This window comes from Dipodomys merriami, unplaced genomic scaffold (assembly GCF_024711535.1).
Source record: "Dipodomys merriami isolate MVZ:Mamm:240054 unplaced genomic scaffold, mDipMer1.0.p SCAF_30, whole genome shotgun sequence".
Classification (NCBI taxonomy): domain Eukaryota; kingdom Metazoa; phylum Chordata; class Mammalia; order Rodentia; family Heteromyidae; genus Dipodomys; species Dipodomys merriami.
The window spans coordinates 7,234,303-7,259,658 of NW_027204493.1; the positions used below are offsets into that span (position 1 = coordinate 7,234,303).

The window sequence follows — 25,356 nt, forward strand, 5'->3', positions numbered from 1 at the left end:
TTTAAAAATTTCTTTAAAGGCTGGGAATGTGGCTTAATGATAGAGTGTCCATCATGCATGAATCTCTGGGTTCGATTCCTCAGTACCACATGCACAGAAAAAGCCAGGAGTGGTGCTGTGGTTGAAGTGGTAGAGTGCTAACCTTGAGCAAAAGAAGCTCAGGGACAGTGCCCAGGCCTTGAGTTCAAGCCCCAGGATTGGCAAAAAAAAAAAAAAAAAAAAAGAGTAGTTAATTAAAAAAAAATCTTTAAATAGCTGTACAATGGGGTTTCAATGAATACTTTCTAATTCTTAATTGAAAGTCCCCATCTTGTCATTATCTTTGCCAATTGTGCAGGCCCATATCTATTGATTTTGTTGTTTAAATCTCTTCTATGTTGATTGTGTGTGTGTGTGAGTGTGTGTGTTTTTGTGTGTGTGTGTGTGTGTGTGTGTGTGTGTGTGTGTGTGTGTGTGTGTGTGTGTGTGTGCATGTGCCATTCTCAGGGCCTGGGCACTGTCCTGAGCTTTTTTGCTCAAGTCTAGTGCTCTACCACTTCTGAGCTACAGCTCTGCTTCTGGTCTTTTTGGTGATTAATTGAAGATAAGAGTTTATGAACATTCCAGTCTGGGCTGGCTTTGAACTGTGATCTTATGGTCTTCACATGTCAGCTTCCTAAGTAGCTAGGATTACAGGCTTGAGCACTGGCTCCAGCTCTATTACCTTTTTTGTTGTTGAATTTCAGTCAATAAAAAAAATGGAATAATTCTGTATCACTCTAATTTTAGCATATATGTGCTACGGAAGAGGCCACATCTTTTGTCTTTTTGGCTATTAGATTAAAATGTTGACTAAATTCTATACTTTATGCATAAGAAATTGGAGATATAATTTAAGGCTTTGGACAATGTTACTTTCCTTTAGAGGAGATGAGTCTTGTTTTTGGCAAGCAATCAAGTTGTTCTACCTTTATTCTAAGGATGTCCCTATCCCTTGGGCGATCCCAATGAAATGGACATCCTAACCTGGATTTCTCATTTTTTACGGTGCTGGATCCCAAGTTTTGCTCTCTTAGCATTTTTGTTCCCAGTTGAGCTTCTTTCATTATTTCCATTTATTTTCCCCTTCAAATTTACCAGCACCTCAAGGAGGCCAGCATTAGCAAATGTCATCACCATCTTCAACTTCCCTTTTTTCTGGAATCTTGGACCTTCAGACTTGAACTACTTGGGTGGCTCTCTGATTCTCACAGAAACATTTTTTCTTTTAATTTTGTACAGATTTATTTGTCTTGGAAGGGGAGAGATTAGTGAAACCAACAATTCTGACATGAACCAAACAAGTCCAATGATAGATATTAGCACAGTATGAAGGCACAATTTGAGCCTTGTGTTTTGCTGTATCTTCTTCAGTGTATAACACATCTAGCAAAATACAGGTACCTAATAAGTGTTGTTTTTAAATAAATGAATGAATGAAGTTTCAGAAGAAACATATGACATAAATAAAGCAATAGTTTATAGAATAATGTTTGAAGTCCACTAAAGAGATTGCAAAATGGATTTTATTTCAGTGTTGGAGATTGAACCCCAACCTTTTGCATTCCAGACAGGTGCTCTAATACTGAGACAAATCTAAAAAAATCATGATGACCTCTATAACTATGCATATTTCTCTGCATATTATTTTGAAGTAGAATATTTGAGCCAATGAATTTAATTGAGTAAGGAAGAATAAAGATGGGAAACCAAAGAACACCAAAGACTTTTGTGGTTGCAAGGCTATAGGTCTTTTGAAAATTTCAAAGAGGATCATATCTAATTAGAGTTGTGCTATGTGAATGAGGCAGCTCTTGGGACTTCACAAACTAGCGTGACAGGTGGCAGCTATAAGACTGATTTTAGCAGCAGACTGTGCCGTAGGAATTTCCTAAGTTTATTCATAAGTTGTCACAGTGCTTTGAGGGCAGGAGTGATAATTATTCATTGGTCAATTTCATGCCAGGATCCACTCTCCCTCCACCCTCCACGAGTATAATAATCACTTCTCCCTCTTCTGCACTGAAAAAGTAAAATAGTTATTAGCATCATTAAAAGCTGTTAAAAATGGCTTGGGAAAGCAATGACCCTTGTATGCTGTTCTCTCTTATTTTTAGAACTCTCCTGTGTTCTACCCGAACTGATGAATAGCATACAGAGTCATCCTTACAAACCTTTCTACACAGTTGGTGAGAAGGTGACTTTTTCCTGTTCAGGTGGCATGTCCTTAAAAGGTCCTTCAGTGTTTCTCTGTGGCTCCAGTCTTAAGTGGAGTCCTGAGATGAGCAACGTCCAGTGTGTCCACAAAGGTGAGTGGTGTCTGTGTTTCTTCAAGGACATCTGTGCTCGAGTGAGCCAGAGTCCTTGTGTTGGCCTTCACGCCATGATATCACTGTCACTGTGAGTCATTCTTTTCATCCTGAGATTAGGAGAGGAGGGACAGTTTGAAGACTGTGCAACAGAATTTTCCACACAGCACGCACATAGGCATGAAACGCAGGGACGGCCATCTCACGATGGATTCTAAAGTATCGAACTTAAACACTCCATATTAAAGATTAGCTTTGTTAGGATGCTTTTTAAAAGCTGGGTTTTAGGTTTTCTACTGATTTTTTTCCTGTACTTTTACTAAGTACAGAGTGAACAGTTTATATAAAATTCTAAATATTTCATTTCTGGACTCTCAGAGAGTTTATTCTATTACTAAAATCAAGAATTTATAGAATTTATAGTTATATATAAATTTAATGCTGCAAAGTAGACATTTGTACTGTGGTATATAAAGGTGCTCTTAGTAAAAAAACCAACAATCCAATATTTTAAACACCAGGGATGTGAAAAAACTCTTTTTAAGCACTAAGATAGGGAAGGGTTTAGAATCCCAAATGATTTCTTTTTAGAGGTATTTGAAATGAGATAGATTATTTGCTTAACCCTTTTATGGGCTGGGTTTGAGACTCAGTTGGTAGAGCATTTGCCAAGCAATCACAGGACCCTGAGTTCAAATCCCAGTCCTACCCCAACCCCAAAACCAAACCAGAAGACAAAACTCTCACACAGTGCCTTCCTATTTCTTCTTTGCTTACATGGAAATATGTTTCTAATAGTTAAAAATAGTTAAGAAAGCAAGCTCATTTGCATGCTAGTTTGTATTATTTCATGACTTTTTTTCATTCATTCATTTTTTTTTTTGGTCCTGTCATGGGGCCTGAACTCTGGGCCTGGGCACTGTCCCTCAGCTCTTCAGCTCAAGGCTAGCGCTCTACCACTTGAGCCACAGTGCCACTTTGGTTTTTTTTCTTTTTGCTTATGTGGTGCTGAGGAACCGAACCCAGGGCCTCATGCATGCAAAGCAAGCACTCTACCACTGAGCCACCTTCTCAGTCCCATGACTTTTTTTCTTGAGGGATTTTTATTTCAATGCTTTTCTGGTCTTTTCTAGTGAAGATGGAATACTAGATTCTATTAGAGATAGTCTTAGGTAAAACAGATGTTTATAACCTAAAAGCAAGAGCAGGCTGCTGGGAGTACTATGGTACAGATTGTAAAGTTGGGCCATGATGATAGATGAGCAACAGGGGGGTGGAAGGAGAGCAGGTCTCAAGGGAGACCCTCCATGCCACTTCTGATAGGTTCTGGGCCGTCACAGCTCCCCATTAGAAGACATTTGCTTTGTTTTTGATATACACCAAAACATAAATATATTTATGAGCTATGTGAATTAATGAACCTGTCTGTACAATTCTAAGACGAACAAGAACAATAGATAGTTGATGAGGTTGTACTGTTGTTCCAAAAGAGATACAGTTGTCTCTCTGGGATATCTGTTTCAGTCATTTGCTAGCACAATTTAATAGGACTTCCCTCCTACTCAATAGAAAATTCTATTAAGGTTGGCTTTAATTAAGGAGATTTCTCAGGCCTATTTGTTTTTCTGAAGATGTAGAAAACAATAACAACTACCCTTAAAATAAGTGAATGGCATATTCAAAAGAGTTCCAAGTTTATCATCCTTCTAAGCTTATGTTTTAAAACATGGACTAAAAAATAAAGTACTGGTTCAGTATTCAGTCTTATAAAAATTGTGGTAAAATATATGTAAGGTTTACCATTTGTAACCATTTCAAATATACAGACCAGTGACATTAAAAACACTCCCATTGTTTTATAACAATCACTACTGTCCACTTGCAGAATTGTTTCCATCTTCCTAAACTGAAAATCTGCACCCACTAAGTAGAAACTCCACATCTCCACCCTCTCATTGAAGGTACTCTTCATGTGAGCAGTGGCACAAGCTCTTAGTTGGGTTTTCTGACTGGGTTGATTTGGTTCATCAAGCTAAATGCAAGAGTGTTTATTATAGGAAACTATTGGGTTTTCCAACAAAGAAATTACGATAACTTTGAGCAAGCATAAAAATCTAAAATGTCCAAATCTACCCTAAACTAAATTTCCAGTCATAATGCAAGGCTAATTTATATGGCTTTATCATGGAGCTTCCGTTCTGGTTCAACTATGCTATGGTTTCTCAACCCATTGTTGCTGTGATCCAGATCCTGGTACTTGCAGGGTCTTTAGCAGTATCTGTGGCTCCTCCCACCAAGCGCCAGCAGCTCCACCTCAAGTGGGACAGGGAAGGTGTCTGTGCACATTGTCAGATGTGCCCTTGGAGCAAAACGTCCTTGACTAAGAAGCACTGATTTAGAAAATATCATTTTATTTTGGGATGATTTTAGATTTCAGAAAAGTCACAGGTTTAGTTTCCATGTGTTCTTTACCCACTTCACTTCTTTCATAACATGACTAGTTAGTTGATATGGACTAAATCACAAATCATACTTTATTTAGGTATTGCCTGACTTTGTAGGTTCTAGGATTCAATTCAGGATCCCACATTGCACTTTGGGCAATGGAAGTGTTTGCAGAATGAGGACTTATTTTTTGAGATTGTTGATCATGGCAGACATGTTTCATATCGCTTTCCTCTTTCCAAACTTCTGAATTGTTCAAGACATTGTACGCTTGTGTCTAAATCTCTTACATTTTACAAAGTAAGGAAGTATTGAATAGATTGTGTTTTGGTGTTGATGGTACTGTTGTTTGAGCTCTGGACCTCCATCTCCAGGTAGGTACTGTACCACTTGATCCCAGTCCTTCTGCTTTAGTTATTTTTTCATAAAAGCCACCTTGCCTGGCTTTTTTATTCAGATAGGGCCTTGCTAACTTTTTGCCCATACTAGCTTTGAACTGTGATCCTCCCATTTTCCACCTCCTGAGTAGTCAACAATGACCAGTGCAAGCCATCAAACATTGCTGTTCCATAGCCTTTGTATTCTTCTGATAAATTACTTTTGTAATATGCTAAATACGTAGCTAGATTTTTTTTTGGGTCCAGTCATGGGGCCTGAACTCTGGGCCTGGGCACTGTCCCTCAGCTCTTCAGCTCAAGGCTAGTGCTCTACCACTTGATCCACAGTGCCACTTCCGGCTTTTTTTTTCTGCTTATGTGGTACTGAGGAATCAAACCCAGGGCCTCATGCATGCAAAGCAAGCACTCTACCACTGAGCCACCTTCCCAGCCCCGTAGCAAGATTTATGATCAAAAGTGAATGTTAACAGCTTCCTTGGCAATGGAATGAACAGGAGGTAAAATAATCAGAGCATGTTAGAGTGCTCACAGGTACTCAGACATAGCCAGGGTAATGCCAGTCAATTTATGCTTCTTATGAGCTGGACCAAGATGCTTCCCTGTCAAAACTGGAATGCTGGTTGACTTTTCGTCATTTTTTAGAAGATACAGTTAATGGACAGAATTTTATTAATATAAATACATCCAGATATTTGCTCACTGTGGCAGGAGACCCTCTGGACATTAAACATGACAAGTTACTATAGATCTTTTAGGATATCAGGAAATTCTTCAGCTTACACAAGTTGCAGCTTTCAGTCTTACAGACTCAGGGTGTAGAATTAAGTCCAACAAACAAACGTTTCTTTTCTTTCTTTCTTTTTTTATTGTGAAAATACTGTACAGAGGGGTTACAATTACATGGGCAAGATAATGAGTACATTTCTTATCAATCATTGTTGCCTCCTCCTTTGTTTCCTCTTCCCATCCCTTCCCATCTAACCCCCCTTCCCATCACTCCATCCCCCTGCCCGCCACCAAAGTGGAAAGTTTGTTTTGCGACATAACGTCTTGTACATCTCATTGTTGAAATGGGTCCACCTGTATCCCTATTTAAACAATTTGTTTTTTCCCTTCCCCTCCACAAATTATACCAACATCAAATACAGTGAAAATAGGGGTTATACTGGGGGTGGGGAGGGACATACAAAGCAACAAAAAACTCATCTTAGAAATATGTTAGAAACAATATGAAGAAAGAAAAACCATTTGAGTCCTTATCTCGGGGTTCATTTTGCCTAACATCAACCTATCTGACCATTTCTGCTTGTCTCAGACATATACTAGTTATTGCAAATAAGGGAAACCATGGGACCTATGTTTCTTTGGGCCTGGCTCACTTCACTTAATATAATTTTGTCCAAATCTTTCCATTTCCTAACAAATGGGGCAATGCCATTCTTTCTGATGGAGGCATACCCCTCAGTAGATGAATGGATCAAGAAAATGTGGTATATATACACACCAAACTTTTCTTAAACACATACTTCCTTAAAGGAATTCCCTTTCCTGACCTTGAATTCCAACAGTCAATGCATGAAAAACCAGTGGTTTCCTAACACTTCTTGCCATTTGTTTGCTCATCTCTCAAATAGGTATTGTTAAAAGGATTAAACATTACAATGTATAAAAAGTATCTCATGGGGCTGGGAAGGTGGCTCAGTGGTAGAGCACTTGCCTTGCATGCATGAGGGCCTGAGTTCGATTCCTCAGCACCACATAAGCAAAAAGAAAAAAGCCGGAAGTGGTGCTGTGGCTCAAGTGGTAGAGCTTTGAGCTGACCTCCCCCGGCAAAAAAAAGTACCCCAGCAAGTATAAAGGCTTATAGAATGGCAGACTTTAATTACCATGATATGAAAAGGACAAACGCTGGTTCAACAATTAGAGGAAAGTCTTGCTTACTATGAGGAAGTACTTGTTTTCCCAATGCTTTCGTATTCTTTATGCTTTTCTTTAGATATTCCTACAACACAAGCAATGCCTGAATGTAAACGCTGGGAGAAACTGCAGAATTCACGGTGCATTTGTAAAATGCCCTATGAATGTGGGTAAGTTCTGTCTTTGCTCACCTTTCTGTTTTATTTACATATATATATATATATATATATATATATATATATATATATCCCCAAACAAATGGGATAATGGGATGACTTCTGACATTTTTTGATGTCTCCTGACTTAGAGGTGTAGCTTATCACCCTCGGGTTAAGAGTCTTTGCATCCTGGGCTGGGAAGTTGGCTCAGTGGTAGAGCGCTTGCCTTGCATGCCTGAGGCCCTGGGTTCGATTCCTCAGCACCACATAAGAAAAAAGCCAGAAGTGGCGCTGTAGCTCAAGTGGTAGAGCACTAGCCTTGAGCTGAAGAGCTGAGGGACAGCGCTCAGGCCCAGAGTTCAGGCCCCACGACTGGACCCCAAAAAACAAACAAACAAACAAACAAAAAGAGTCTTTGCATCCTAATCTGGTCCATGGCAGTCTGTTAGAGGTCACAGGCTGAAGTCTATGGTATTCAGCAGTATTCTAATCTGGCTGGGGAGAAGGATGGACGGACTACTTGAGGGCTGCTTGTTCTATATATATATAGAAAGTAGAACAAAATGACAAAACTGTCAGTGGAGGATTTAGAGCTTGAGAGGATTAGGCTGAAATTCCCTTGGGACATCAGCTCTTAAAGCAATGCTGATAGAGCAAACAGCAACTACTTTTCTGATTCTTAAAGTGTCTCCTGTTATTTTTTTTTTTAACTGTAAAAATACATGCAACTTGAAACCATCCTTAGAGGAGGGTATCTAAAGCAGCTAGTGGATGCTTGTGTATAGTAAGAGAATATGATGGTATGTAATGATTTCTGGTATGTGGAAGAATGTAAGTAAATGGTGCAAATGGAAATGGAGTCAGCCAAGGTGAGTTCTGACTTGGCTATTTTTTCTGTTAGCCACCGTTTATTTGAATCCATTTCTTCCTTTGTCTAGCTTCTCCCACACATTTCCTTTGTCTGCAGTCTGTCATTTGTAGACATAGTATGAGTTTTCCTATCAATTTGACATAGTATTATAAGCACTCTACCTTTTCAATTGTTCTGAACAGTTTTGTTTAAACAGTTTAAATTAAGAGTAAAATATGTATACAAAATAAAAAAATTGCTTTGTTGATGCAAGTAACTCCAAATCAATGTAGCTGAATAAATTTAACTCTTGGCCAGAGGAAAATATTAGACCTAAATATAATTTGAGAATGTAAAGTCTTTTTGACCCTGCTGGTAAGCAAAGAAAATAAAATATTTTGCTAAGTTTTCATTTTCCTATCAATCAATCCACATTCAGAAGTGTGATCGCTTTTTATTAGAGTGACATTTCTAAATAGCCACAAGTTACCATTTTAGCACTAATGCTTACACGTAGCATTATTCTACAGAAATATTCCTGTAGTACTTTGAAAACACAGATGCTTTTAAAAAGAGCATTGAGAAGTACATTTTCATCTTCATTTGACTATTCAAGGTCATTAATTAGTGGACAATGCTATATTACAGGCATGAACGTTCAAGGCGGCTAGGCTAAGAAGAGCTAATTTTTTTCCTGTGGCCAAATGGTTTCATTTGATCTGAGTGTTTGATCTTTGCTGATTTTCTGTTTCCAGTGTTGTCAATCCATCAGCGGTTGCTAGCAGACCTCACCTTCTCCTCTAATTTACTGTATCTGATCTGTCCTAGATAAAAACAAATCAGCAATGGGTATCTATGCTCATAGAAACTGAGGACATAGAGGAAAAGGTACTCACTGGAGATCTGAAGTGTTGGCCCCTAGGAACAAAAGCGGCTTGAGTTGATATGGTGTCTTTGCTGTGGCTAATATAACATGTGGGGCAGTGAGCTCAAGGCCTTGCTTTTCACTTGTACCCCTCAACTTTTAAGAACAGATTTCTTGTAAATCTGTAATTGAAAATGCTTTTCAGATCTTCCCTGGATGTATGTGCTAGAGATGAGAGAAGCAAAAGGACACTGCGTCTGACAGTATGCAAGCTGCACGTTCTCCACTGTCAGGGTAGAAATTACACTCTTACTGGTAAGGACAGCTGTGCTCCGTCAGCCTCAACTGAGAACGCTTGTGGTGCCTGTCCACTGTGGGGACAATGTGATGGTAAGGAACACTTCGCATTTATAATCGTAAGAATGCGAAAAGGACGGCATTGAGGGTGGTTGCTGTTGTTTTATTTGGTACCAGTACTGGGGCTTGAGTTCTCTTTTGGCTTTTTCACTCAAGGCTAGTGCTCTGCCAATTGAGCCACAGGTCCTCTCCTAGCTTTTTGCTGGCTAATTGGAGATAAGAGTCTGACAGACTTCTCCCTAGGTTGGCTTCAAACCTCGATTCGCCTGCATGGCTAGGATTACATGTGTGAGCCACCAGCATCTGGCAGTAGATAATACTGAGGTTTTAAATCTTTCTTTCTTTTTTTTTTTAAATCTTTCTTTTTTTAAATTAACAAATGGTACAAGGGAGTTTTACTGTGATAATTCCATATGAACATTAAGGTTTAAAACAATGTAGTCTTGGGTTTAGCAGTCAATCAAAGCAGATACCCGGAGATGTCAAAGATTCAAGTCTGATTTGGCAGCAAATTGCCCTACCAGTTCCTTTCCCTGGAGAGGGGTGCAAATCAGGCATCTAAAAGGTCATAATCCATTTCCCATGTTCTAAATGTTCTTCTATTCCACCTTCGTGATTTTTACTGTCTTTGTAATATCACATTATGTATTCAGTTTTTACTCTTAAGTAACTGTAAAAATGGAAATGTTATGTCTCAAAAAGAAGTATAGTTTGCCATAAGTAATTGGTTAACTACAAAGATACTACAGTGGAATAACACAGATTCTAGCCAAATGCTACTTGAGAGTAAAGACGAGATCTGTCTGTTATAGGAAGTTTATCAAGTGTTAGAGAGGTGTTAAAAACGCACTAGCCTCCATCTGACACTTCCTCCTAGAAGTCATCCTAAGGATGTGAAGAGAATAAAGGAGTTACTTTCTCAAATTGTGATTCACTATTTGCCAAGGCACTGACCTTGATCTTGACCTTGAATATCACAAAGGTTGTGAGGCACCTCCCCTGCCTTGAGCAACAAATACTATGAAAAGAGAAAGGCTGGGCTGTTACAGACAGATCTCTGCCCTGAGTTTCTTTGTAAAATTGGAAGCCGACTGTGTGATCCCTGAGGTCTTTGCCAGCTCTGTGATCCCTTTCCTTTCTAGACTGGCCTGCTGGCATCTTCTCTCTCAGTCCCTCAGCTCTGATGGTTGGCTGCGCAATGACTTGTATAATTTTAGACAGGTCTGGGGCAATGTTAGCTTGGTAGTTACCACCATCTGCTGGCTGACCTCTTGTTGGAGACACCTGGCTGCTATCTTTCTCCAGCTGTGCCCTTCTCCCATCTTCCCTCCTAACTCATGTCTTCTATTTTTTTTAAAATAGGAGGTGTAGTCTTTATGTGCTATATTTTCTCTCTCACAGCAAGTCCCCCCTTCCCCTTGACTTTCTGCTCTTTGCTGAAGTCTAATTTGGTCTGGGGTAGGGTGGGGGTGGGGTGAGGGTAGAGATGAAGGATTGTACCTGATTTCTGTCTCATGTGGATGGCAGTGTGTGGCTTGGACAGAACTGCCTCATGTAGAGCCAACCCGTAGGAACCCAGGCACATGACTTCAGAACCCATTTATCCCAAGTGGAGCAAAATGGTTCAATTTCCTGGTACTACTGCTCATCCACAGGGATGGTTTGCTGCATTGTTTGAGGCGGAGGCTCTCTAATCACTACCATTTCTTTGGAGATAATGTGTGTTCACTTTCCTACCTCCGTTATGGGAGGTGTCATTAAACCACTCTCGCTTAATTTTTCCAGCCCAGAGAAGCAAGTGTGTCTGCCGAGAAGCCTCGGATTGCCAGGAAGACGGGTTTAGCATCTGTGTAGAGGTGAATGGCAAGGAGCAGACCATGTCTGAGTGTGAGGCAGGCAGCCTGCAATGCAGAGGGCAGAGCATCTCCATCACCAGCATAAAGCCCTGTGCTGCAGACACCCCGTAGTCTCCTTAGCTTGTTTGGTCCTCAGCAGGTGGCTGAGGCTGAGTTAAAACAGCTGAACAATCGGCACCTACAATACCTTTCCAGCACGAAGCACATTCTTTTTCTCTAGTGTATACTTCATTCTTCCACTCTCCTCCACCTGCAGAAATAAACCCTTTGTTCTCTCAAACCTGAGTGCAGACTCTCCTTGTTTCTTTCATTAAAAATAACAGAAGGAAGATTTACGAACCATTGCACAAGCTAGCTGTGTGTTCTTGGAAAGATTCTCTGGTGTTGACTTTTTTTTTGTCTGCAAAATGAGAGGGTCAGATTAGAGACATTTACATGCTCCATGCTTCCAGATGATTCTATTAAGTCTGATTGACCCAACTCGTGGGCCAGAACGCTCTCTACACATTGATTAGGAAAACAGAAAGAACACAATTTCCTGATTAAAGAGGTTGGCTTCCCTCAATGAAGCTAAACACAAAAAGGAGCTTGGATGAAAAGAAGCAGATGCAATTATTTCCATCTGGTGTTGTAATGTCGTGTTTCACCCCATTGAGTCAACCAGTCACATGGGGGACCCCAGATCCTTGTCAGGAGATTGAACCACTTAAAGGTCAGCACAGAATTCATCATTCTGCAGTCACAGGATTCCTTCTGTGTCTTGAGAACAAATATGATTCATTCTTCTGGGGGCTTGTCTTTTGTATTTGTCAAATACAAGGTCTACAATCATCTCCATTTTTGAAAGAAGTATCAGCTTATTACCCAGCTATTGAGTGATGCATATTTGAGAACAATCTTTCCTAATGTGGATATACTCCCAGGTTCCTCCCCCACCCCCCAGAGGTATATAATTTAAAGCATGGCCTTGTATTTATTCTTTATTCTCTTTCTACAAAATAAAAAGTCAGCTGTGGGAGGTAAAATGAGTGGGCTTAAGTGGAGTTTAAAATATACTTTATATACAAATACTACTTCCCATTTTTTTCTGAGTCTGATAAATGCATTTCAAGCAAACGTTAGTGAAGATAAGAATAAGAGGACTCATTGAAGATACTGTCTTTAGACTTTTGGATCTCTTTTAGTATTTGATTTCTAGAAAATATTTCCATGAGGAATGGTTAATGTGTTTTTGCCAGAAATTTTATGTTGGATCCAGATTTTAGATTTTTATCCCAAGATGTCCTTTGAAGGATGATACAGACTAAATATGTGGAAGATGAAGGAAGCAGGTCTCAATTTATTGAAACAACATTCATAAAAGTCATTTTTATCACTAGAGGTTATTATGGTAGTAATTTCTATCCTTTGCAGGATAAATTTGAAAGTATCAGGCCTAGATGAAGTCTCTGAGACAAAGGTTGAACAAGAATTCACTTGTGAGGAGCAATTTCAGCATCTTTCCAGTTTTTTCTCCTTAGACAGGTACAGTATTAGATTGCAACCGATCAGGTTCCACCACTTTTATTTCCTAACTTGTAAAACTTGACATAATACAGACAATGTTATCATGTGCTGTCAGAGCCTGTGATCTGAAATGAAGAATATATGAGTTTGCCAGGCACTAGATTCACACCTGTAATCTTAGCTCTCAGGAGGCTGAGATCTGAGGATTGTAGTTTAAAGCCAGCCCTGACAGGAAAGTCCTTAAGACTCTCATCTCCAGTTAACCTCCTCCCCCCCAAAAAAAAACCCAACAAAAAACAAGACTGAAATGAAGATGTGGCTCAATTAGTAGAGCACCAATTTTGAGTGAAAAACCTGAGGGACAGCTTCTATGCCTTGAGTTCAATCTCCCACCCCTACGATCTATGGAATATATATATGTATGTATGTATATATATATATATATATATATCCCTAATTGGGGAATCCAAAATTTGAAATATTCTAAAATCTGAACTTTTTGAATACTGATATGATGCTATATGTAGAAAATTTCATATCTGACCTCATGTACCAGCCAAGACATAGGTGCACTAAAAAATATTGCATAAAACTATCTTCGGTTTTACATACTAAGTATATATGTATCATAAATGAAAATGAGTAGAAAGTACATATTAATGTAAATAAAAATATATAGCAAAGGCAAAAATGATCCACATACAAGGCAACAAAAATGAAAAGTTAGAGTACAGTGATTTTGTGTTTAGATGTGGGTACTATCTTCAAAATATCTCTATATATGCAAATATCCTAGAATAAAAATATTTTGGCATTGAAAACTTCACTTCCTGCCCATTTTGATTGACCAGCCATTCAACCTGTAGGATATTTTTTAAAATTTATTTTTGTGAAAATACTGTACAGAGGGGTTACAATTACATGGGCAAGGCAGAACCTGTAGGATATTTAACAAGATACTTGAGAATGAAATTCCACCAGAATTATTAAAGGAGAAATAAAGGACTGTTGAATTTTTGGAGGAGGGTGAAAAGAGAAAACATATTGAAATACTATATTTTATACCTCTTTTTTTCTTTTATTTCCATAACTTTATTTTTTATATTTTTTTATTGTGAAAATACTGTTCAGAGGGGTTACAGTTACATGAGCAAGGTAATGACTACATTTCTTATCAAGCATTGTTGCCTCCTCCTTTGTTTTTCCCCTACCATCCCTACCCTCCCACTTCCACAACTACACTCCCCCACCCCTGCCTAAATTGTAAAGTTTGTTTTTCGACATAATGTCTTGTACATCTCATTGTTGCAATGGGTCAACCTGTATCCCTATTTAAACATTTTTTTTCTTCCACTCTCCAAATTATACCGACATCAAATATAGTGAAAACAGGGGTTATACCATGGGGTAGGGACATACAAAGCAACAAAAAAAAATCACATGGTACCTTCAGAACTTTCTTCTTCCTTCTTTCCTTCCTTCCTTCCTTCCTTCCTTCCTTTCTTCTTTCTTTCCTTCTTTCCTTCCTTCCTCCCTCCCTCCCTCCATCCCTCTCTCCATCCCTTCTTCCTTCCTTCCTTCCTTCCTTTCTTTCTTTCTTCCTTTCTTCTTCTTTCTTTCTTTCTTTCTTTCTTTCTTTCTTTCTTTCTTCTTTCTTTCTTTCTTTCTTTCTTGCTTTCTTGCTTTCTTGCTTTCTTGCTTTCTTGCTTCCTTCCTTCCTTCCTTCCTTCCTTCCTTCCTTCCTTCCTTTCTTTCTTTCTTTCTTTCTTTCTTTCTTTCTTTCTTTCTTTCTCTTTCTTTCTTTCTTTCTTTCTTTCTTTCCTTCTTTCCTTCTTTCCTCCCTCTTTCTTTTCTTTCTTTCCTTCCTTCCTTCTTTCTTTCTTTCTTGTCTTTCTTTCTTTCTTTCTTTCTTTCTTCTTTCTTCCTTCTTTCTTTCTTCCTTCCTTCCTTCCTTCCTTCCTTCCTTCCTTCCTTCCTTCCTTCCTTCCTTCCTTCCTTCCTTCCTTCCTTCCTTTTTGTAGGGCTTGAACTCAGATCCTGGGCACTGTCCCTGAGCTCTTTTTGTTCATGGATAGTGCTCTACCACTTTGAGCCACAGCTCCACTTCCAGTTTTCTGGTGGTTAATTGGAGATAAGAGTCTCACTGACTTTCCTGTAGCTAGGTTTACAGGTGTAAACCACTAGCACCAAGAGTGGCACATTCTTTTTTTCTTTTTCTTTTTGGTGCCATTTCTGGGATTTGAATTCAGGGCCTGGATACTGTCCCTGAGCTCAAAGCTGGCACTCTACCACTTCAGCCATACTTCCCCTTCTGGCCTTTTTTTTCTGGTTAATTGGAGATAAGAGTCTCTTGGATTAATCTGCCTTGCCTGGCTTTGAACCTCAATCCTCAGATATATCAGCCTCCTGAGCAGCGAAGATTGCAGGTGTGAGCCACCGACTCCTGGCTTTTCAGAACATTGTTATACACACTGACCTTCACAATTACCTACAAAGAATTAGGATTGTTGTAGCAGGTATGCAAGGAAATTTCACTTTCAACATTGAGTCTTAAAAATGTTTAGAAGTTTCCAAAATAAATTTTCTATAAAGAAAATCAAGGAAAGCTCAGAGGATTATTTGTGTCATGAAAATAAATTGCAAAGAAGAGTGTGACAGTCCTTTGTGCTGGTTTTTCTTCTATCTCAGACCAGGTAAAGGTCACCTCAGCTAGGAGCTATAGCTTAGAAGAAGGCTGAAAGCATGGCTGAAACTGGACCTAGAGATTAAAGTGAGCATAAAGCATTAACCACCTATAATTTTAAGAGAGTACATGGGAAAAAGGCACATCCCCCAGACCATGACTTCATATTTGCCTGGACACTGGCAAATTACTGGACAAAGAGATTGACCTTGAAGATCACACAATGACATTGAGCGACTAGCCTGACAAGTGGTCAACAGATACACTGATTATCAGTGCCCTGAATTTTAATGAGCCTTAATCAAACTGTTCCACATAATTTCTCCCCCACCACCAATTCAGGATACCTGTAATTAACTTGAAACAGAGGGAGGGTTCTTGATATTCAGGTGTGGTGTGGACTGGGTATGTGATGAGAAAAGGAATATCTGACAAATGACTTCTGGAACTCTGGGTCATCTAGCAACCTCCTAGGTAGCTGGCTGATTTAGTTGAGGGCTTTTCTCTCAGTGGAGAAGATCATGACTAATCTTGCTTCCTATGAGTGTTATGAGAGTCTCCAATTGTTGAGGAGACAATAAGTGGCAGGCGCTGGGCAGCGGCTTTACCCAGCAGTCCCCGAAGCAGCTTATTATGGTCTGCACATAAATCACTAATGATTAATCACTTTTGCTTTTGGTTAAGATGGATATTACACAGAAAATTTGAATCCCATAGTTTATCATTTCTTCTGTATTATTTTTCCTTTTCAACCCAACTTTTAAAATACATATATGAATATACTAATCTACTTTATTAGTCAGCTTTCTGTTACTATTTAGAAATGCCTGAGGTGACGAAGTTAGAAAGTCTTTTTTTTGTGTGGTTTCCAAAGTATTTACTACTTTATTGAGGTAAAAAGCCACTTTGGTAAATGGTCTGCTCCAGAATATTCTGGCTCAATGAATTTAGGCCTTTGGCAAAGGTAGCACAGTACGATGGGCAATTGTGGCAGAGCAAAATCACTCACTTCAAGAAACAAAGAAAGGAGAGGAAGAGATTGGAGTCCCACTTTCCTTTTTTGAGGGCATACCTTCAGGGACCTAAGGACTTTGAACCAGATCCCATGTATTAAAGGTCCACAGCACTTTTCAGCTAGTGCCGCTTAGGAACTAAATATTGAACACATAGACCTTTAGTTATGCTCACCCAAACTATAGCAGCAACCACAGGCATTATTATGTTTTAATCTGGGGAACTATATCACAGTGGGGGTGAACATCATACACTTGAAGGTATAGGAAGATGCTGCATTTTTTGGCTATAAAATGAGGTAGTTTTTCAGGTGTACCTACTTTGCTTTCTGTCTCTGAAATAGGATGAGCATTGGCAAAGAAGAGAAGGGAGAATAAAGAGAGAAAGGAGGGAGGAGGGGAAGGAAGAAAAGGGACCGGAGTAGGAAGAGGCAGAGGAAGTGGGGAGGAGAGGAAGGGAGCAGAGATGGGGGGAAAGAGGAGTCTAGAGTTCGGGTCATTCTTAGAATAGCACTAGAATAACTGAAGGATAGCATTAGTTCTATCTACTAGTACATTAAGATTTTTCTTCCATGAATAGCAGTTAAGGTGCATTTAATACTTGTGTTAGAAATAGAATGCCTGTTTCAGAACACCAAGTTAGAAAGCAGCCTCCGTAGGAGGCAATTTCTGTTAATATCTGGAAAAACAGAGAGTTTTATGCCTGCTTTTCAATTACTTTGGCCTTTCAGTCCGTTTGTGCATTTGGGGACAAGAAAGCTGATGGCATGATAGGACTTCCTGCTGTGACAGCCAAAGACCTACAATTTATCTTTTGATTTATTTCTGTCAGGCTCTAAAGGCAAAGCTACAGATTTATACTCAAACATCAATCCCACAGGGGGAAAAATTGATTTTTTCAGCTAAGGGTTAATGAAGCCAGATGGAAAGAATGTCATTGTTTCAGAAAGGGTGGGCTGGAGCAGAGAAGGTGGGCAGCAGAAGAAAGAACATTAAAGTGTTCTTTTTGACTCACAGATTATAGACCGTTTCCTGTGAAAGGATACACAAAAAGACCTGCTTTGCTTTGTGATCACTGCTATTCCCATACATACCTTCGAGAGGAGAGCTGTAACTGAATTCCAGGACAATGGCCTTAGATATATAACATATCAAAGCCTATGAAAAATGAGGAAAATGGCTTGGAAAAATGAAGCGTATATAAACTGAACACTACTTATTAATCAGCTGACCAAGTGATCTGCAAACACAGTGAGATCAAAAGCATTTTCAAGGGCTTAGGGACATGGCTCAAGTGATAAGAGTACCTGCTTAGCAGGCCCAAGGCCTTGAGTTTACAGTTTAGTCTTGTCCTTGTCCAAAAGACTGTAGCATGGTTTTGTCCTAGAAGCATGACTCAAGCGTTACAATGCTTGCCTCATTGGAAACAGAAGTTCCTGAGTTCAAGATCCAGGACTGAAAAAGAAAGAAGAAAAGAAAAGGAGGGAAAGAAGAAAGGAAGGAAGGAAGAAAAGAAGGAAGGAAGGAAGGAAGGAAGGAAACAAGAGAGAAAGAAGGAAAGAAAGACTTTTTAGCGATAGTGAAATGGAGTTTTCCCCTCAAAGCAAATTATGGCCTGATTCCTCAGGAGAAAAGGATTAATGTGAAAGGTTTATAATTAATTGATTAAAACATACACAACTAAAGCGTGTATTATGTCTGTATGAACTAGGTGTCCACAACTGAGCTTTCTATTCAGGTCTGCCTCACTGCATAGACAGCACCAATAGCAATTCTTGAAGTCAGGCATGATACAAAACTGTGGCCAAAACCACTAATTGGACTCTTGTGGCCAAATAACTTTGGATTCTGAGTGTTTCAAATAATTTACTGACTGTTTAGCACTGACATAAAACACAGATTCAATTAATGAATTAGGAAAATGCATTTTTGAGGAGATATAGTCTCTTAGCACCCCTTTAGCCTGGTAAGAATAGGGGTTTATCTTACATGGCTCAGTCTCCAGCACTCAGTATGTTGGCTGTATATGCTTGACAAGAGTGTCCAAGTGCTTTCTTAAAGGCACATAGGAATTTAGCAGGTGGCTTATCCATAATTGGTTCTTCTACCTCCTGGGATTGTGTTTATCCTGTTTCCGCATAATACTGGTGGGTCTATCCTGTAGAACTGTGGATCTTGTGTTTGAGCTGGGTCTTGCAATAATGATTTGTGTAGTGGTGGCCACTTGCTGTATTAAGGCTGCTATTCTGAAGTTCTTGCATCGACACGAATAGGCTTGCCTTTTTCTTTTTTACCATAGGAAATAAGTTCTAATTATCTTTGTCACTTGTGGATTGAAGTCCTGCGAAAGCAAAAGGTATAAAGTCCAATCTGAGTGAGCAGACTGAGAAACAGGAGGACTAAGGCCATAAATCCAAGTTCAAAGGCTTGTGAAGATCTACACTGTAGTTCAAGATGAAAGAAAAAACGAAAGAGAAAAATACAATCAATGCTTGCCTCTTTGTCCTACTCAAGTACTTATCTGGTTGGATAAAGGCCACTAACCCAGTCAAAAACAATCTGCTGTATTCAATTCACCAGTTCAAATGGTAATCAGTTTCAGAAACACTCACAGACAGACTGGAACATTATGTTAGGTGGTTAAACATCTCGTGGCGTAAAGTGAACCACTACAGCCAGGGCCAGCCAGTGGCTCATGCCTGTAATCCTAGCCACTTACAAGACTGTGATCTAAGAACCATGGTTCAAAGCCAGCCTAGGTAAAAAGGTCTTCAGAACTTTATCTTCCACTAGCCAACAAAATACTACACTAGAGGCCTAGCTTAAGAGGCAGAGTGCCAGCTGTGATCCAAAAAGCCAAGAGTGAAAGGGTAAAGTCTTGAGTTTAACCTCTGGTAATGGCACAAAAAGTAAGCAGACACCAATAATAAAAGAACAACAACAAAACAACAACATAGTGTATATCACTTTTATTTTTTGAAATTAGTATCACCTGGTATATAAGGATATTGCAATTTGATATATCCATTTATGTATAAAATTTATCCTGATCATGAGATCCTTTCTTTCCTCCTTCTAATGCCAGGTTTATCAAGTGTCTCTGTTCCATTTTCACACTTGGACACAAGCATCCAGATCATATTTACCTCCTTTCCCCTCTCCTTTCATTGGCCCCCTCCCACTAATACCTAAACCCAGACATGTTTCAATTTCTTAATATTCTTTTTGTTGTTGTTGTTGGTCGTGGGGCTTGAACTCTGGGCCTGGGTGCTGTCCCTCAGCTCTTCAGCTCAAGGTGAGCACTCTACCACTTGAGCTACAGTGCCACTTCTGGTTTTCTGGAGATAGGAGTCTCACAGTCTTTTTTGCCCAGGCTGGCTTTGAACCGTGAGCCTCAGATTTCAGCCTCCTGAGAAGTTAGGATTACAGGCATGAGCCACCAGAGCCTGGCTTTCTTAATATTCTTATTTGTTAAAGTATATGTTAATTATCCAAAAGGATTTCACCATGGTATCTTGAACATACAGGTATCACTCTTGAGTTCAATTGATCATATACATATACAGATGATCCTGAATGTCTATCTATCTATATTTATTTTTTTGTATATTAATACCTTTATTTTTTTCATGTAAATTTTTTTAATTGTGAAAATACTGTTCAGAGGGGTTACAATTGCATGGCCAAGGTGATGAGTATATTTATTTTATTTTATTTTTCTGTCTATATTTGTATTTTAAGTTTACTCTCTACATATGAGAGAAAATGTTACCTTTGTCCTTCTGAGCTTATCTTACTTCACTTAATATGATTTTCAGATCCATCCATTTTCCCCCAAATAACATAATTTTTATTTTTATGATTTAATAATTATCTATCTATCTATCTATCTATCTATCTATCTATCTATCTATCTATCTATCTATCTATCTATCTATCTATCTAACATTTTACAGGTCCATTCAGCATTGTATGGCATCTGGGCTATTTCCATAGCTTGGCTGTTGTGACTAGTGCTGCAAAAACACGGAAGTGCAGATGCCCTTATTATATAGTGATTTATATTCCTCCTGAGAGTGGTACTGCTGCATAGTAGGGTATTTCTACCCTACTGATTTCCAGAGTGGTTGCACTAGTTTATAGTCCCACTATTTCTCCACACACTGTTGCCAGCAATTGTTGTTGTTTGTATTCTTGATGATGGCCACTTTCATTGGTATATGATGCAGAAGGGAGATTTTATTTCCTCAATATTTTACAATTAGCACTAACTGCACAAAGAATTTCATCTTGACATACTTATATATGTGTACAATGTGCCTTCATTAGACTTGCCTCCTTTATTACTCTCCCTCATTGATCTTGTTTTCCAAACCAATTGAAAAAAGGATTTCTTACCGCGTGTGCGTGCGTGCGTGCGTGCGTGCGTGTGTGTGTGCGTGTGTGTGTGTGTGTGTGTGTGTGTGTGTGTTCTCCAAGCTGAACTCAGGGCCTGTCCTGTCCCTGAGCTTCTTTTGCTCAAAGCTAGCACTCTACCACTTGAACCACAGTGCTACTTTTTTAAAAATGGATTTTTCTGTTTATGTGGTACTGAGGAATCAAACCCAGGGCTTCATGAATGCTAGGCAAGCACACTACCATGAAGCCACATTCCTAGCCCTACTCTGTATTTTTTATTTTTTTTTATTTTATTTTTTTATTTTTTGGGTCCGGTCGTGGGGCCTGAACTCTGGGCCTGGGCACTGTCCCTCAGCTCTTTAGCTCAAGGCTAGCGCTCTACCACTTGAGCCACAGAGCCACTTCCGGCTTTTTTCTTTTTGCTTATGTGGTGCTGAGGAATCGAACCCAGGGCCTCAGGCATGCAAGGCACGCGCTCTACCACTGAGCCATCTTCCCAGCCCCCCTACTCTGTATTTTTAAGTGGCTGTCAAATGGAAAAATGTATGCATCACATATATTTGAAAAAGTATATTCTCCAAATTTATCTTCAATATAACCACATAATTATGTGAATAAAATCCAGGACAGTTTATCCAAGGGGAATACAAATAAGCAAGAATGTACTGTGATGAAGTTTGACAAAGAAGGGGTAGGAACAAATGCCATTTTTTAAGGTCATGACTTGGTGATTTTACATATGCATGGACAGAAAGACCAAAGACTACATGTGTATAAGGACTTGCACTGACCCTTCCTTATCCAGTACTGCCTCGTGTTCTACCCTCTCAGCATAAGGAATATTAGCAAAAAATGAGAAAGAAAAAGAAATCCCCAAACATGGCAATTTCTAGGCTGAAACAATATAAAATCGTTTGCCAGAAAGTTGCTCTCTGTTGGCAACTTCTAATTACCTCCCAGGCTACTACCATGTTGGATTGACTATTGTCTCTAATTCAATTCGTACCTGACTTGAAAGTTGTTGATAGTATTGAGGACTAAATCAATTAATAAAACATGCTGTAGAAAATCTTTGCTATAATTCCAGAGTCTCTTTGGGGCTTTGGGAAAAAAATAATCCCCTTTTGTGTGTGTTTACCCTTTGAAACTATAGCATTGCAAGGCCAGTTCTAGTTAAGCAATTCCTTTGGCTGCTTTCTCTGGAAGCTGGTTTATTTCTTCCCATCTGTAATCTTTGCTCTCCTCTTTTCCAGTAAAATTGCCTTCCTAGCAGGGTCAGCCAAGCCAAACATCCTTAATTTCCCAGCAGAACATTGGCTTTCACTGTTGGGAAGAAGGGCAATGTACTGACTTGCGAAACAACCTTTTAAGTAGTCCATGAATATTGCAGAATCTCCATCGTATACAAAACACGAGTGAAGAAACGATTGTGTATGCAAATAACAGTGAGACAAGCAACAGAAGTGAGACACAAAGGAATCTATGGTTTCTGCAGAAGAACTCCAATGGGCTTTCCTTGCTTGAAATTCCTTGAGAACCTTCAAGGAGTCTTCCATACGTGGGAACTTGCCTGTTTCTGAGGGAGAACCCGGGTGACTGGGAGGGATTAATGGAAATCACTGCTGAGGAGGGAGAGGGGACTGATGTTTCTCCTGTCACAAAGATTGCTTGTGGTTCATGATGTGTACTAATAATTGACTAATAATGGACTTGGACTGGATCTAACTGGGTCTTGCCTATGAAACAGCTAGAGCAGGAGGACCCACTACTGAGCTGAGAGATTCTGAGTTAGATGAGCATCTTTATCTTTAGCCTCTTAGAAGGGGAAGCCATATTCACAGGCCCAGAAGTATGGCCACACAACGATGGGATAGCCAACCTGCTCTATGTTAATACTTGTAATTCTTGTGATAAAGTTAGTAACATTACTAATATTTATGCCATATAAATATTATATCAAGGAGGAGGCTGCAATGTTTGATAAGAAATGTACTCATTATCTTGCCCATGTAATTGTAACCCCTCTGTACAGTATGTTCACAAAAAATAAAAATAAAAATTATATAATATTGCTTGGACAATGATTCTGTGTGAGGCTCATTAATGTCCTACATGTGCTATGGTCTGAATGTGTTTCTTTAAAAACTCCTGTTGGAACAGAACCCCTAGAATGAGTGAGAGCTTTAAGGGTGGGGCTTTGAGTGGTGCTTCAGTCTTCAGGGTACTAACTCATGAGTAGGATTAGAGCTTTCATAAAAGAGGCCCAGGAGTGTGTCTGCTTCTTCTCTGATGTCAGATGCAGCAATAAGCCTCCACCTAGGAGGAAGGGACCCTCATCGCATTGAATCTATTGGCACTCTGTTGTTTATCTTACCAGTTCCCAGAACTCCCAGTGATCAATTCTGTTGTTTATAGATTACCCAGTATAAGGTGTTTTCTTTGTCATATTTTGGACATATAAAATATGCTGCTCACTTAATCCTCCAAGCAGCACCTGGTGATAGAAAATTATCTGATTTTTCTAGACACGGATATTGATGTACTAAGAGGTTCAATGGTTTTCTTAAGTCCCACAACTGTAGTGAGTGAAGGGTTCAGGATGGACAGCATCCTGCAAACCCTGTCAGGGAGAATCCTACTATATGGGGATTTAGACAGTCACAGGTCTGGTGGCCATGTGTTTCACGTAGCCTTAGCACCTAATTTCTGTCAAATTATGATAATGGTCCTTTATTGACTGCAATCATAGATGGGCAATGCTGTATAGATATACAAAGACCAAAGCCCCATGTCAAATTTATACTCTTGTTGAGGACTGTTTATAGTTCTGGGGTAGCTCAAACATAATTCTATTAAGACTTTTTGTATGACATCATGAAACTGTCTTGTGCAAAATCTAATGACTAGTGATATGTAGCTATTTAATGAAAATTAATTGCAGTTATGCAAACTATATTTCAAGTGTTCAATTGCTATGGCTACCATATCAGTCAGTGTAGAAAGAAAAAGTGATTTCTATCACTGAACAGAATTTTTATTGCTATTTCAAAAAGTTACTTGACTTAAAATTACTTGCCAAAGGAGGTCAATTAAACCCATATCCCCCATTTTCTTTTCCTTGCTCTGTTTCATATATGCAATGCTTGGGAATAGTTTCTGATTCCATTAAGAATTTAATGAGGCCATTACCTAGAAAATACACCTATGCAATTATACATAGAAATTTGCATACAATTTTAGTGGGATCATGGACCTTCTGTGTAATAGTTAACCACTGTTGCATAGCAAATTACCTGGAAAGTTAGTGGCTTAACACACTAAGGATTTATTCTTTCATAAAATTCCATGGTTCAGAAATTCGAGAGTAGCTTAGTTTAGGGGTTCTGGCTTAAACTTCTCATTAGAACTCTTTATAACCCTCATTAGTACTCAGCTTAGACTTCTACTTCCCTAAGCATGAGTAATTTAAGAGAACATAATATCACTTATGATCTTCTCATGGAAGTCACATTCCATCATTTATGAAACACTGCATTGAAGGTACAGGTCCATCCTATTCACTGTGGGCAGGGACTGCATTGGGTGTGAATATCGGGGGTGGGGTGGGGCAGGAATCAGTGGGCGCCATGCTGGGGGCTGACTCCACCCTCTCTAACTTGAACAAATATTGTATAAACAGCACACAGCTTCCCTATATTTTTTCTCATTGATATAGTACCAGTGGCTATATTCTCTTCTTACAAATTGTAGAGTGTAAATATTTGCTAAATGAGTGAGTAAAAGGACTCTACACTCAGGCTCTCTGACCCAAATTGCTGACTTTCTGGGTTTATTGGAATAAAAGGGTTTAGGATGATGAGATTGCAGAGGGGCATTTTAATGGCATTACTAATATCTGACTATAAGGCTCTGTGATGGCAACTTTTGTTTTATGAACTTAATTTTGTGTATGTAATCTGCCATTTATACACCATGGAAAAGAATAAGGAATTATGATCCAAACATATGAGGAATGTTAACATACTCATGCACACATACATGCAATTCTTGTGATCATACCTGTACACACAACATTGTTCTAATGAAAGTGGAAAGAAGCCCAATGAGATTAGTACACTGTCGCACAGGTACTTTTAGGAAAAAGTTCCTAGCGTAGTCTTGATACATAAATTACAGCCTTGGAGATGATAGACAGGTTAAAGTTTATCGTGAGGCTGTATTTTAGGAAGAGAAGAGTGTGGGTAGTAATTCAAAACTGACAAAGATTAGAAACAGCCAATTGTGAAAAATAGCAGCAGCCCTCTTCTTACTGGCATTGTAATTGTGTAAAGTTCTGTCACTTTCTGATTTCTGGTGGGACTTAAGCTTCCCAAGATAGAGGCAAAACCTGTACAAAGCCATGTGGCTGTCACTTTGTGAAAATACAGTTTTATACCTGAAGTGCATTTATGAGGTTTATTTTTTACTAATGGAAGTCATGAGGGAGATTCTTGAGAAAGAGGACTATATACCACTTTAAGATTCCTGTCCAACATCATGAAAATGGCAATACTTCCCAAAGCTATCTACAAATTTAATGCAAT

At 39.1% G+C, this 25,356-nt stretch overlaps 1 protein-coding gene across 1 annotated transcript in view; it reads left to right on the forward strand.

Moving 5' to 3' along the window:
* The window catches only part of C7 (complement C7), a 49,643-nt gene extending 38,190 nt beyond the window's left edge, over positions 1-11,453 (forward strand). The window contains exons 15-18 of the mRNA XM_070041101.1: positions 2,136-2,327; positions 7,167-7,257; positions 9,166-9,350; positions 11,103-11,453. Of these exons, the coding sequence (XP_069897202.1) occupies positions 2,136-2,327; positions 7,167-7,257; positions 9,166-9,350; positions 11,103-11,284 (650 nt within the window). The 3' untranslated portion in view covers positions 11,285-11,453. The remainder of the gene's footprint in view (positions 1-2,135; positions 2,328-7,166; positions 7,258-9,165; positions 9,351-11,102) is intronic.
* Positions 11,454-25,356: the final 13,903 nt, after the last annotated feature.